Here is a 14,013-nt window from a genome sequence, read left to right as displayed (position 1 = left end):
GAACATTGGAATACTCCAGTCTAGAGGTAATAAACACATGGATGAGGGTTGCTGAGGCAGGGGTGGAAACTGTTGCTATTACAGAAGTGGAAGTAAGCGGCCTTGGTGATGGAGCGGATATGTAGTCAGAAGCTTATCTCGGGTTCAAATAGGACTCGAACATTGCGAACAGTCTGGTTTAACCTCAAACGGTGACATGGGAGAGGAATGGAGTCGGTGGCTATGGAACGGACAGTGGCTTCGTTCTTCCCAATATTTAGTTAGAGGATATTTCTGCTCGTTCGTTACAAGATGTCAGACAAGCAGCCTGACAAATCAGACAGTGGAGGGGTCAAGAGAGGTGGAGCTATGTGCCGTTAGCGTATACGTGGAACTTGACATGTTTTCGGTAGAAAGACTTGGCAATTATCCCAGTATTTCCAGAGTTAAAGAGACAATATACTGGCCCACTGCATCTTGTAGATATCACCACAGTTGTCTGGAGAACAACACTCAACTTAGTACTACCTAGGTCTGTTAGAACTATATGGGGTTGCTCTTGTCACTGAAATACATTTTTATTCTCCTTGCAATATATAGTGTGTTTAACCCAAAGCACTTCATAGATAAAATGGAAGCTGAACCAGGAAAGAAGAGATGTGAAGAAATGGGGATTCAGGAGATATTTAAAGGAGGCGAGAGAGATAAAGAGACATTTAGGGCATTAATTCTGGAGTGCAGGACCGAGCTGGCTGAAGGCTCTGCCAATAATGCTGGGGCAAAGGGAGAGGGAATGCACAAAAGGTTGGAGTCAGAGGAATGGCCATTTGTAGAGGCCAATGATACAGGACTTGAGGAATTTGCAGAGGTAGGATGGAACTCGGCCACAGGATGATTTAAAGACCAAGATGAGGGTCAAGGTCAGCAAATACAGAACTGATGGGTGATTAACACTTGGTGTAAGACAGAATGCAAGTTGGAGTTTATAGAGAGTATTGGAGTAGAGGACAAGCAAGGAACTCTTGTAGACAGTAAGGAATGGCACGGCTGCTTCACAGTATTTTTGCCTCTATTGACTTAGGAAGATGAAGTAATATGTGGAAGAACCACTGATGGGTATATATTTAAATATTAAAATGGAAATAAAAGGGGTCAGAGGGTCTAGTAAGGAGGAGGAACTGAGGGAAATCTTTATTAGTCGGGAAATTGATGGGATTGAAGGCCGATAAATCCCCAGGGCCTGATGGACTGCATCCCAGAGTACTTAAGGGGGTGGCCTTGGAAATAGCGGATGCATTGACAGTCATTTTCCAACATTCCATTGACTCTGGATCAATTCCTATCGAGTGGAGGGTAGCCAATGTAACCCCACTTTTTAAAAGAGGAGGGAGAGAGAAAACGGAATCAGCCTGACTTCAGTAGTGGGTAAAATGATGGAATCAATTATTAAGGATGTCATAGCAGCGCATTTGGAAAGAGGTGACACAAGTCAGCATGGATTTGTGAAAGGGAAATCATGCTTGACAAATCTTCTGGAATTTTTTGAGGATGTTTCCAGTAAAGTGGACATGGGAGAACCAGTTGATGTGGTATATTTGGACTTTCAGAAGGCTTTCGACAAAGTCCCACACAAGAGATTAATGTGCAAAGTTAAAGCACATGGGATTGGGGGTAGTGTGCTGACGTGGATTGAGAACTGGTTGTCAGACAGGAAGCAAAGAGTAGGAGTAAATGGGTACTTTTCAGAATGGCAGGCAGTGACTAGTGGGGTACCACAATGTTCTGTGCTGGGGCCCCAGCTGTTTACATTGTACATTAATGATTTAGACGAGGGGATTAAATGTAGTATCTCCAGATTTGCGGATGACACTAAGTTGGGTGGCAGTGTGAGCTGCGAGGAGGATGCTATGAGGCTGCAGAGTGACTTGGATAGGTTAGGTGAGTGGGCAAATGCATGGCAGATGAAGTATAATGTGGATAAATGTGAGGTTATCCACTTTGTTGGTAAAAACAGAGAGACAGACTATTATCTGAATGGTGACAGATTAGGAAAAGGGGAGGTGCAACGAGACCTGGGTGTCATGGTACATCAGTCATTGAAGGTTGGCATGCAGGTACAGCAGGCGGTTAAGAAAGCAAATGGCATGTTGGCCTTCATAGCGAGGGGATTTGAGTACAGGGGCAAGGAGGTGTTGCTACAGTTGTACAGGGCCTTGGTGAGGCCACACCTGGAGTATTGTGTACAGTTTTGGTCTCCTAACTTGAGGAAGGACATTCTTGCTATTGAGGGAGTGCAGCGAAGATTCACCAGACTGATTCCCGAGATGGTGGGACTGACCTATCAAGAAAGACTGGATCAACTGGGCTTGTATTCACTGGAGTTCAGAAGAATGTGAGGGGACCTCATTAGAAACGTTTAAAATTCTGACGGGTTTAGACAGGTTAGATGCAGAAAGAATGTTCCCAATGTTGGGGAAGTCCAGAACCAGGGGTCACAGTCTGAGGATAAGGGGTAAGCCATTTAGGACCGAGATGAGGAGAAACTTCTTCACCCAGAGAGTGGTGAACCTGTGGAATTCTCTACCACAAAAAGTTGTTGAGGCCAATTCACTAAATATATTCAAAAGGGAGTTAGATGAAGTCCTTACTACTAGGGGGATCAAGGGGTATGGCGAGAAAGCAGGAATGGGGTACTGAAGTTGCATGTTCAGCCATGAACTCATTGAATGGCGGTGCAGGCTAGAAGGGCCGAATGGCCTACTCCTGCACCTATTTTCTATGTTTCTATGAAACTATTAAAAGTTTTAATCAGACTTAACGGTTGATGACAGAAACTGAGGGAGGTTTGTGATGTAATAGGTTTCTTTTCAAAACCAGCATTGTCCCAAAGGATTGGAGGGTAGCCTCGCATCAGTAATAGGAAAACTGCTCAAGACTATAATAATGAGTATTTAGATTTCCCCCGCCCCCCTTATCAGACTTCTAGTCGTATTCCTAATTTTATGCCACGCTACTAATATTTGCAAACCAGTGGAGACGATCTTTTACTATTTAACCTCTCAAAACCGTTCATAATTTTGATAATTTCAGATTCTTCTTTCCTCTTGCCTTTTGTGTTTCAATGGGGGAAGTAAGTTTTCATCCCTTTCTTCATAACAATAACCACTTATTCCTATTATCATTCTTGTGAATCTTTGCTGTACGGTTTTGACCTACCTTTTCAGGGCTCTGTATCCTTCCTAAAATGGAGCGTCCAGAGCAGCAAGTGATGCTCTAACAGCATCCTAACCAATATCCTACAGATCTGAAAAATGTCAAATTACTCTTTTTATCCCCTGCCATCTCTATTCATTTAGTTGTAATCCTTTTAGTACCAAATGTTTTAATCTTTACAACAGATGTGCTTCTTTTAGTACCATATGTTTTAATCTTTGTAACAAATGTAATGTCCCATCAAATTATTGATTGGCACCCCATCCACCACCTTAAACATTCACTCCCTCCACCACTGGTGCACCGTGGCTGCAGGGTATACCATCTATAAGATGCACTGCAGCAACTCGCCAAGGCTTCTTCAACAGCACCTCCCAAACCCATGACCTCTACCACCTAGAAGGACAAGGGCAGTAGACGCATGGGAGCTTCTAAATTCTCCAAGTCGCACACCATCCTGACTTAGAAATATATCACCGTCACTGGGTCAAAATCCTGGAACTTCCTACCATGTTTCCTGTGATTTTTCCTTTTCTGTACGGTAACTAACTGCATGGCCCATTCAAATTTTCACTCATGCACGGTTATTCCCATTGAAAAGCCAGTGAGTAGGAGGCCTCCGCTGGACCTCCAGACAGCTGAGAGGCTACACAGCTTAGCGGCAACTTTGCTCCCTAACTAACAGTACTGTGGTAGTACTTTACTACACGGACTGCAGCGGTTCAAGAAGATTGTTCACAATCACCTTCTCGAGGGCTATTAGGGGTGGCAATAAATGCTGGCTTTGCCAGCGATGCCCACATGCTGTGAATGAATAAAAAACATTGGAAATGTATGGCAACTGCAGTTTAGCATAGATAAATGTGAAGCGGTAGTTCTGAGGAAAAGAACAGCGAATGATTATATACTGTGGTAACATTCCCGTGGGGATAAGGAACAGGGTGATCTAGGGCGCAGATACACAGGTCTTTAACAGCAGAATTACTGGTGGGGAAAAGCCCTAAAAAGCACAGATCAATTTGTCAGATTCAGAAGCTGTGTGTACTTTTGGACACCCCATTATAGAAATCATATTGGAAAAGGTGGAACATAGATTCACTTTATTTATGGTTATATAAATAAGAAAATACAATTTCAGCCTATTTACATTTTATTGTTGTCTTGTTCCCTCTTATTTCAATGCAGTAAACTTAATTCCTTTGTAGTTAATCCACATTATCTTCTTTGGCACCGATATAAGGCTGGCATAAGACTATAGGGGAGATTTTCTGCTTCAGTGCTTCTGGCACAGGCTAGGAGTGTATATCGGTAAATTGGATGCCCCCAGTGTGTGACTTTCCATGCATTATTATAATAGGTGGAAATTTACACTTTCTGATGTGCGCGATTAAGGCACGAGACAGGAGCGCTCGAGGAAAATCTCACCACCCTTTTTCTCAGTGCATCCTATTTTCATTTATCTCCGAAAATAGCAGTGCTGGCATTTTATTTGCCATTACATGCCTCTTCCATTGAAAGGAAATACCACTTTGATGTACAGAGTGTTAGCATTCTACAAAGGGAGAATATTATACATTCAAAAGTCTGCAATCAACTTAACGCAATGGTCTCCTTCTGTGCATCATCAGGTTGTTAAGCAGACAATGGTAAATTGGCTTGTAGAATGCATTTCCGTCTGGCTCAGAACAAGGCCTCATATGATAGAGATGAGCAACAGTCAAGATGCACTCTGAATGACGTGAATCTGTTTAAGATACCATATTCATAGAGTATACATTTTATATGGAACAACAAGTGATAAATGATGGGAGACCATATCGACAGTAGCTCTTCCGGTGCCCTGGCCAATAGCTGTCCCTCAACTATCGTCACTAAAATAAATCATCAAGTCTTTTACCTTATTACTGTTTGTGGATCTTTGCTGTGCACCTGATGGCTGTCACATGTCCCTACACTTCAACGTGTCTACAGTTCAAAAGTGCTGCGCTTTGGGACGTCCAGTGAAATAGGCTCAACTTGAATACCTTTTTTTTAAGTGGCCATCTTGGTGGACCATTTGTAATTCTACCACAAACAATCTGCACTCCACGTTAAAATTCAATATTCACACTCTGGCCAGTACCTCTAATGAAACCTAACCTGTCCAGTCCGGTCAGAATTTTATATGTTTCTATGAGATCCCCTCTTAGTCTTCTAAACTCCAGTGAATACAGGCACAGTCGATCCAGTCTCTCCTCATATGTCAGTCCTGCCATCCTGGGAATCCCATTGCAACAGAGTGGGGAATTCTTCGCACATCCATAATGTGTTACCTGAATAATTCAACATCTGACTTTAATAGGACTTCGATAAAAGTTTTGTTTTTGCAATTAGACTTGGATAAATTAGACTCTTTTAAATGAACATGGGCAACATTTATCCACATAAATGAACGAGGCTATAATACAGTACTAATTCGCAAGTCTAATTTATCCAAGTCTAATTGCAAAAACAAAACTTTTATCGAAGTCCTATTAAAGTTAGATGTTGAATTATTCAGGTGTAACACATTATGGATGTGTGAAGAATTCCCCACTCTGTTGCAATGGGATTCCCAGGATGGCAGGACTGACATATGAGGAGAGACTGGATCGACTGTGCCTGTATTCACTGGAGTTTAGAAGACTAAGAGGGGATCTCATAGAAACATATAAAATTCTGACCGGACTGGACAGGTTAGATGCAGGAAGAATGTTCCTGATGTTGGGGGAGTCCAGAACCAGAGGTCACAGTTTAAGGGGTCAGCCATTTAGGACCGAGATGAGGACAAACTTCTTCACTCAGAATTGTTAACCTCTGGAATTCTCTACCGCAGAGTTGTTGATGTTGATGCCAATTCGTTAGATGTATTCAAGAGGGAGTTGGATGTGGCCCTTACGGCTAAAAGGATCAAGGGTTTATGGAGAGAAAGCAGGAAAGGGGTACTGAGGTGAATGATCAGCCATGATCTTGCATGGCGGTGCAGGCTCGAAGGGCCGAATGGCCTACTCCTGCACCTATTTTCTATGTTTCTAATGGGACTTTGATGTTTTGTTTTTGTATGAGTTGGTCACTTTGAGACTTTTAGAAGCTTGTCAATACTGTTAAATGTGTTTGGGATTTCACATTATTGAATACCATGAATTTGTCATCTTTAATAGACAGGTGGTTCCTTCACCAATTTTGTTTCCAATTTTATTTTTAATAGTTGAGAAAACCATGTTGGAGGAGCCTTCTGTGCAACAACCACCAGAGTTTGTTTTTTCTACTCCTCTGACAAGGTCCAGAAGAAGTGGCAAAGCAGCCTTGCAGCTAGTGAAAGAGCAGGTAAACAAACTGCATTTTAGGATCGAGTATAAAGATTCTTTCTTTTAAAACTTTATTAAACTGGACATGTGAAATAAAACTACTTCAATTAACCTAATGGGGCTAGCAAGTTAAATTTCAGATGAGCCTGGAATGTAAAAATGTAAGTTGGGAGAGTTTGTGCAATAAAGGAATTGGTTTTGATGGGCTGACTGGGGTTTTTTTTCCATTTCTGGTTTATATTCTAACTTCTGGACAAGGCATATTGTGCTTGACCTGCAGTTGTTAGGGTGCCCTCATTTTCTTTCTAATTGTAACTGCCAAACCTTTGTACCTAGAAATAAACAATTATTTTCATTGGTTAATGTACTTTTCATGTTTAGCAGTAAAGTCTAGAGAGTAATACATATTTATTTGTGAGGAAAATAATATTTTGTTGAAGCAATTTTTCACTTTTGTGCACTTCAGGACTTGCATGTTATGGAGGATGTTGTCCCCAAAGTAATGGAGGTTAGAAAACTGGAAGAGGAGAAAAGTAAAAAACGCGAGGAGAAAATAAGTACCAGAAGCAGAACTACAAGACTCCGAATGAAAAAGAGTCCCAGGTAACGTTCTATAATTCTTCAAAAGTAGCTTTTGCAGGGGCAGAGTAAGGCCGTGGTTGGAGTTTGCAGTTCTGTCTTGCTCAAAGGAAAGGCACTGACAATTTAAGCACTATCCTAGGAGTTTTTATTGACTGCTATCTTTTACTGAAAACACATGCCCTTAATGTGAAACTTTAATAGATTTTGACACATTGATTGCTTCTGTCTTGACAGAATAACCAAGAAGGCTTCATGGTCAGCTCCGCCAGTGGAAATTGAATTTCTTTCTCCTTTAGCAAGTCCTTTGGATTCTCTGTCCAGTAAAAGAGGAAAAGCAGAGGATGATGCTGGATCTGTAGAACACAAGATGTCACTTCGTTATAAGAGGAAAAAACTGATCCCAGTGTTTCGAAAGCCAGTCACTCGTAGAAAAGTAAACCGGCACAAATAATGAGAAGTTTTACTGTTTTATCAATTTAATACTTGGATGCAGTTTATATATAAGAGTTATACAGTATACAGAACTGAGTGAATTTCTGAAGTTCATCTAATTTTCGGAAAATAATTTATATAAATTATTTTAACATTTCATGAACAAATGGTCTGTAAGGGGAACTGTAGCTCCATATGGAGTATTGTAACTGCTTTTTTTTTTGTTTTTAGGCAAATGTTTCTCATTTTAATTTTGTAATGAATCTTCATACATTTTATTAACATATATAAAATGATTAAATGTAAATATTTTTGACATTTTAGGGAAGTTATAAATAAAATGTATACTTGGCAGTTTGATATGTTTTTTGCATTTTTGTGATGGAACATTTTGCCAATGGGGTAAATGGTACAGTATATGCAGTTGTACATCTCTAAAGTTTGTTTTTATGATCATTTTAGAGACATGATAAGATTGTCAGTAATCTGAGGCACGGTTCAAAGTGGTGCTTAGCTATCTTAAGCTATCATACCTCATTCAGTTTTAGTTATAAGAACATAAGAAATAAGAGCAGGAGTAGGTCATACGGTCCTTCGAGCCTGCTCCACCATTTAATACGATCATGGCTGATCTGATCATGGAGAATAGGTTATAATTGGCATATAATACTTGGATCCCATCTCTCTACTAAATACATGAAGGCAGTGTCTCCCGTCTGTCAGGAAATGCCCTCCAGTTTAGTAAGCTGTTTCCTCATTCCATGGATACTTGTCAATTCATGTCGTTGCTCACATCCAATGCTATTCATGTGGCAGGTATAGGGTTTCCAATATTCATCCATTGGAAACTACTCATTTCAAATGGATTCAGAAAAGAAAGATCTCCATGAGTGAAGAAGCAGAAGATTCCATCTTTAATTGTTTTCAAATGAGTGATGGGAAATATTTTGTACTGAAGATACTTTCTCCCTTTTCCCTGTAACCCAGCCTTTTCTGCTCCTTTTTAAGACAGCCAAGCACCGATTTTTGAAATCTCGCCCAGGTATCTCACTGAACCTTGTAACATACTAATTTTATGTCACGTGATGCTGCATCACGTTATTTACTTTTGTCACAATGCTTGTATCATGTTTTTGGTTTTCATCAAGATATGCTTGGCGTGCTGCTACAAATCACACAACAAACTGAGACAGCTCAGCAAATACTGGTAAGTCAGGCAAATTTTTAAAAAAAATAAAAAGATTGCCGAAATTTCTCTATACAATGGATTCCTTTTCTTCTCTTCGAGTTTGTTTATTGTCACCAACAGAATCTTCAGTTCTATTTAGTAGATTCCCATTTGTTGTAACTGAATTTTGCATTTTACTTTGCATTCTATTTTATTTTAAGAGGAGCTCCACCTCCTCTTCCCCTTTCCAACTTACAATCCCTATTGTAATTTTGCACCTCTAATGTTGCACATCTGTTGCTTATAATTATTGAAGTACTTGCTTATTTATGCAACTTAGAGACTGGGGAAATATTTTTAAAATAGACTGGTAGCCCCGCTATATCACTCATATACATGCTACGGGTAAACAAACTGGATCATGTAGCTTCATTATTACCAATTATTTTTAACAATTGTAAGCTGTAGTCTGAGCCAAAGAAGACCATGGAAGGGCCTGAAACAATTCTTGTTGATTCTTTATAGATTAACTTTCAAATTCACATACACACTGGTTTAGGGATTCTAGTCATTCTCAAAACATGATACCTCCCAATTGTTAAACTGTAAATTTTGCAAATCCTCAAATGCTTTTCTCTCCCATCTCAGACACAGCTTTGCAATATCTGTGCATAAATTGACCATTTCCACTGTGAAGCAACCTTCATGTTTGTGTATCTAGGATGAGAAAAGGTCAGCCGGCTCGCCCTCATTTCACCCACCTGCAACAGCCAAACCCTTTCTCCCCATCTCCTGCGAGGGACAAGCACAACTGTGACCAGTAGTCAATTCAGGAGTCCAGTTAGAAAAGTCCTCTCTGATCTCTCGTGGTCAATCAGAAAAGCTCCAGGAGATCCCAAAACCAGTAGTTATTTTCCAGAATAATTTATTCTCATCTTCCATGCAATGTGATCATTTCATTTTCCTGAAATCCATCTAACATTTTCATGAAGGATTATAAGATATTGGTGCTGCCTCTGGAATCCTATTCCACATGTTAGTCTCCTTCTGAGTAAAGTAAAACAACTTCATCCACTGCTTCCTCAATGTGTATGTGTGATACCTAGTGCTACCCCATCACCTCAAACACACTATTTACTTGCATATGATGTCCATGCCTTTAATAATCTTAAATGCCTGAATCAGACCACCTCTAAATTTTCATCTTTCCAATGAATAGCAACCCAAGTCATCAAATCTATCTTCATAGATCAATGATGTCGGGCTCGGGACCATCCTTGTCCTCTGCATCTTCTCCAGGATTGCAATGTCCTTCCTAAGAGGGGTGGGGGGAGGGACCAAAACTGGAACAGTGCTCAAAGCTGCCTAATTTCTTTGCTAAGATGTATAAGATCTCCACGTAGTCCTGACCAAACAGCATTGATATGTTGAGTTTCAAAGCTTTCTGCTAAGGCAGGATCTTGCACCCAAGCTATAACTTGGCCCTAGAATAATTTGTTGCTGGACACACGGGCTACATCAAAACAATGGGGCAGATTTTAACTATCGGGCTGCTGATCAGCAGAGCATGCTGACCAACAGCCGAACATTGCCGATAAGAGGCCCAGTGCATTTTGAGGGCCAGACTTCATGAACATATTTGCAGTGAGTTGCAGGCAGAAAATGGGCACTCCGGTCGGTGCAGCTCTGGCCAAGAAAAGGTAGGTCGACGGGGGGGCATGGGATGGCAGCAGCCCACTTATTTTCGTGATGACTGGACAGGTGTCCTCCTCTAAGCCCCAGAAAATTAATTGCAACACATTTTTTGAGCCTCTACTGTTCAGCCATTAAGTTTTACTGAGCGAAGCGTGTACCCAATAGGACCCCAGTTTCCTATGGCATCTGTCCGAATGCCGCAGGAAAAATGGCGATAGAGCGTGATAAGTCGACCACCTCCATTTTAACTTTATTACTGCCTTGTTTCCACCGGGTGGCGGGAGTTAAAGAATCTCCAAGTATTTGAATTTGAGACTTGTTTTCTGTATGTCTTGAGCTGCAAAAGGTCAGGAAAGTATAGAGTTTAGCCACTGGTTTCAGTCTTGAGGTGCAGTTGGACAAGACTTTGTGAGAAGTGTGAAAGCAGAGTTTTGGTTCTTGCAAGTTTGGTGCTAATGGGAATTCAGGCTGTTATCTACATTAAGTTAGACACTGGGATGGAGGTGCAGGAAAACCTCATGTGTGTAGAGTGTGTGTGGGCTATCATGGATTTGATTCTCAGTGTTTCCAGGGGCAGCAAGTTTGTACTAAGTAAGAAAATTAAGGCATATGAGAAGAGAGGAAATGTAGCAGCAATAATTCTAGAATGATACAGCACAGAAGGAGGCCATTTGGCCCATCGTGCTTGGGTGGGCTCTTTGGTAGAGCTATCCAATTAATCCCACTCCCCTGCTCTTTCCCCACAACCCTGTCATTTGTTTCCTTTTATATAGGTTGGTTGATGGACTGAAAACAACAGATTAGGGCAAGAGTTGGAAAAGATGTATCCCATGAGTCGATGCTAGAGTCCACTTTTGTTCCCTGTATATAATCATTTTGGATTTGGCCGCAAGAAGGTCAGTCTTGAATTACATAGAAAATAGGTGCAGGAGTAGGCCATTCGGCCCTTCGAGCCTGCACCACCATTCAATCTGATCATGCACTTCAGTACTCCATTCCTGCTTTCTTTCCATACCCCTTGATCCCTTTAGCTGTAAGGGCCACATCTAACTCCCTCTTGAATATATCCAGCGAACTGGCCTCAACAACTTTCTGTGGTAGAGAATTCCACAGGCTCACAATTCTCTGAGTGAAGAAGTTTCTCCTCATCTCGATCCTTGGTTCTGGACTTCCCCAACATTGGGAACATTCTTCCTGCATCTAACCGGTCCAATCCTGTCAGAATTTTATGTGTTTCTATGAGATCCCCCTCATTCTTCTAAATTCCATTGAATATAAGCCTAGTCGATCCAGTCTTTCTTCATATGTCAGTCCTGTCATCCCGGGAATTAGTCTGGTGAACCTTCGCTACACTCCCTCAATAGCAAGAATGTCCTTCCTCAGATTAGGTGACCAAAACTGTACACAATATTCAAGGTATTCAAGGATCAAGGCCCTGTACAACTGTAGTAAGACCTCCTTGCTCCTATACTCAAATCCTCTCGCTATGAAGGCCAACATGCCATTTGCCGCCTTCACCGCCTGCTGTACCCGTATGCCAGCTTTCAATTACTGATGCACCATGACACCCAGGTCTCGTTGCACTGACCCTTTTAATAATCTGTCACAATTTAGATGATGATCTGCCTTCCTGTTTTTACCACCAAAGTGGATAACCTCACATCTACATTATACCGCATCTGCCATGTATTTGCCCACTCACCCTGCAGCCTCGTAGCATCCTCCTCACAGCTCACACCGCCACCCAGCTTAGTGTCATCTGCAAACTTGGAGATATTACATTCAATTCCTTTGTCAAAATCATTTAATGTATATTGTAAATAGCTGGGGTCCCAGCACTGAACCTTGCAGTACCCCACTAGTCTGCCATTCTGAAAAGGACCCGTTTATCCCGACTCTCTGCTTCCTGTCTGGCAACCAGTTCTCTATCCACGTCAGTACATTACCCCAATACCATGTGCTTTAATTTTGCAGACTAATCTCTTGTGTGGGACCTTGTCAAATGCCTTTTGGAAGTCTATATACACCACATCCACTGGCTCCCCCTCTACTAGTTACATCCTCAAAATTAGAATTACCAGAGAACGCCCAAGTAGGGGGTTTGGCAAACAGCAAAGCGTGCTACAAAAATCTTCAGGAAGACAAACTGGTTAACAGAATGGGTAGACAGACAGTAGATGTAATATAAATAAGTGAAGTAATACACTTTGGGTGCAAAAACAAGCTTTGGGTCTAAATACTCAATGGAAAGTCAATGAAGGGTATAGATGAAAAGGGAGACCCAGGGGTTCAAATACACAAGTCCATGAAAGTGAGTGCATGTAGATAGCCAATCAAGGGGCCCACCAGCATTTGGGATTTTAAAATAAGAGCATAGAGTACAAGAATAAAGAAGTATTAAATTTGTACAAAACATTGTTCAGGCTATGTACAATTTTAGGCAACCCATTATAGAAAGAACATTAAATCCTTAGAGTGTACAGTATAGATACATCTGAATGCTGTCAGAATGGGAAACTAAAGAAAGACTTGGATTTATATAGCGTCTTTCATGACCACTGGACATCTCAAAGCACTTTACAGCCAATGAAGTAGATGACATGAGATAGAGGTTTTTTAAATTATGAAGGGTTTTGATGGTGCTTAGGGATAGATGCATTCCTCTTACTGGGGAGTCAGTGATGAGGAGCGATTATTTTTAAATTGAGAGGTTGAAAAAATTCCTTGTGCAGAGGATTATTGGTTCATAGAATGCTTTACCCCAGGGATTGGTTGATGCAGAGACCATTGCATCGTTTAAGGAAAAATTGGGTAATATTTGAAGGACGGGACTAAGGGAGGAGAGCAGTGGAATTTGTTTTAGGTTGATCTAGCAGAGCTGGTACAGATACAATGAGCCAAATGACTTCCTGTGTTGTAAATATGTCTGTTCCTTGGTGAAATCCACCACAACTTCCTTTTTGTGATTTAACTTTTGGCGGTTTGCGGAAGGATGCCACACCATGGTTGCAATCGTCATTGGCCGATGTCATCCGCTCTCAGTGAGCTGTATGCTGCAGCTCGGAGGCTTGTCATACTTGATAGTGCAGTGATTGGTTTTGTTCTCTATTGGTTCGGATTGCCCTCCACCATTTCCTCTCTCTTTTGATTACAGATTCGATCACCGTCTGCTAAGCCACTGCGATTGCGGCAAGGGAACAGTAGGTCACTGCCCACCATTTTGGGGGCATGGCGGCACTATTTTTGCCGGGCAAGAGAGCTGATAATTCACCCAGAGTCTCAATGTTCTTGGCACCTGAGCTACATTTGGCTTCTTCCTGAAATCATCACTATGCAATGAACTTGATTGGTAACCGATAGCACTGTTTTGTGGGAGAAATTTGAGTATAATTAAGGATACTGTTCGAAATATTATCTCTCATTACAGCCAGGAGGCAATTCAAACTTTTGGTTTTTTGCTACTCCACCTTTCTGTGGTAAGTGCGACATCCCCACTGACACCTGGGAGTCCCTGGCCAAAGACCGCCCTAAGTGGAGAAAGTACATCCGGGAGGCACTGAGCACCTCAAGTCTCAATGCCAAGAGCGTGCAGAAATCAAGCGCAGGCAGCGGAAAAAG

General features: G+C 41.4%; 1 protein-coding gene across 3 annotated transcripts in view; it reads left to right on the top strand.

The window, feature by feature from the left end:
- Positions 1–13,590, top strand: part of ahctf1 (AT hook containing transcription factor 1) — a 118,728-nt gene extending 105,138 nt beyond the window's left edge. For 2 of the 3 annotated variants that reach the window (XM_070889214.1, XM_070889213.1), the window contains 3 exons: positions 6,419–6,537; positions 6,985–7,121; positions 7,335–8,783. In XM_070889214.1, the coding sequence (XP_070745315.1) occupies positions 6,419–6,537; positions 6,985–7,121; positions 7,335–7,551 (473 nt within the window). In that variant the 3' untranslated portion in view covers positions 7,552–8,783. Of the gene's footprint in view, positions 1–6,418; positions 6,538–6,984; positions 7,122–7,334; positions 8,784–13,549 lie in introns of those variants that run through there. The other variant, XR_011594987.1, reaches the window with a different exon arrangement.
- The last annotated feature ends 423 nt before the right edge of the window (positions 13,591–14,013 follow it).

Source organism: Pristiophorus japonicus, chromosome 9 (genome assembly GCF_044704955.1).
Source record: "Pristiophorus japonicus isolate sPriJap1 chromosome 9, sPriJap1.hap1, whole genome shotgun sequence".
Classification (NCBI taxonomy): domain Eukaryota; kingdom Metazoa; phylum Chordata; class Chondrichthyes; family Pristiophoridae; genus Pristiophorus; species Pristiophorus japonicus.
Note: the sequence above shows the minus strand (reverse complement) of the source record. Positions and strands in the feature narration are given on the sequence as shown.